The following is a 665-nucleotide window of genomic DNA, read 5'->3' on the forward strand; positions in this document are numbered from 1 at the left end:
TTAGATTCCTCGTGTCGCATTTTCAATTATGCATTTTATTTCTTTACTTCAAAAGTGATTGAATTTATTTCCAAAGGAATTGTGATTTTTCTCCCTGAAAGGTGTGAGTGAGGGAGAAGACGAGCTTGCTTCTATGGTCATAGAAAGGGAGTCAGAGGTGGAGAGTTACTACAAGTTGCAGCAGACCATCGAGAACCTCTTGAAGGAAAGGCACAGCTTCATAACCAGATACACATACATCTTACCTTTCCTGCAGCCTGGGAGACTTGTCAGAGTGAGTGGCTGTTGCCAGATATTTAAGATTAACCAGTTGATCCAAATTTTAACTCAAAGCATTTTGTTTGGACAAGTTGTTTTGGTGTTTATTGTATCTTAATTTTTCTGTACAGTAGAAGCAACAGATATTTATATGGAGATATTTCTCATTAGAATATTAATGTTATCCATTTAGAAATTAGTCCATCTTACAGTCATTTTTCTCTCTTTAGCAATAGATTAACACTTGATTTATTTCATACTCTAGGTTAAAAACAATGATGATGACTTTGGTTGGGGTGTTGTGTTGAGTTACAAAAAGCAAGAAAACAAGAAAGATCCCTTAAAACCACCATCAGTAACAGTGGACATCATTTTACGAGTGTCTGAGGAATCAGCAGCAAAAAAGG

At 35.9% G+C, this 665-nt stretch overlaps 1 protein-coding gene across 1 annotated transcript in view; it reads left to right on the forward strand.

Moving 5' to 3' along the window:
* LOC119585221 (exosome RNA helicase MTR4-like) overlaps positions 1–665 on the forward strand; it is a gene marked incomplete in the record, with an annotated part of 19,057 nt that overhangs the window by 10,404 nt on the left and 7,988 nt on the right. Inside the window, 2 exon segments of the mRNA XM_037933877.1 lie at positions 102–274; positions 524–662. Of these exon segments, the coding sequence (XP_037789805.1) occupies positions 102–274; positions 524–662 (312 nt within the window).

The sequence above is a fragment of the Penaeus monodon genome, chromosome 19 (assembly GCF_015228065.2).
Source record: "Penaeus monodon isolate SGIC_2016 chromosome 19, NSTDA_Pmon_1, whole genome shotgun sequence".
NCBI classification, from domain to species: Eukaryota; Metazoa; Arthropoda; class Malacostraca; order Decapoda; family Penaeidae; genus Penaeus; species Penaeus monodon.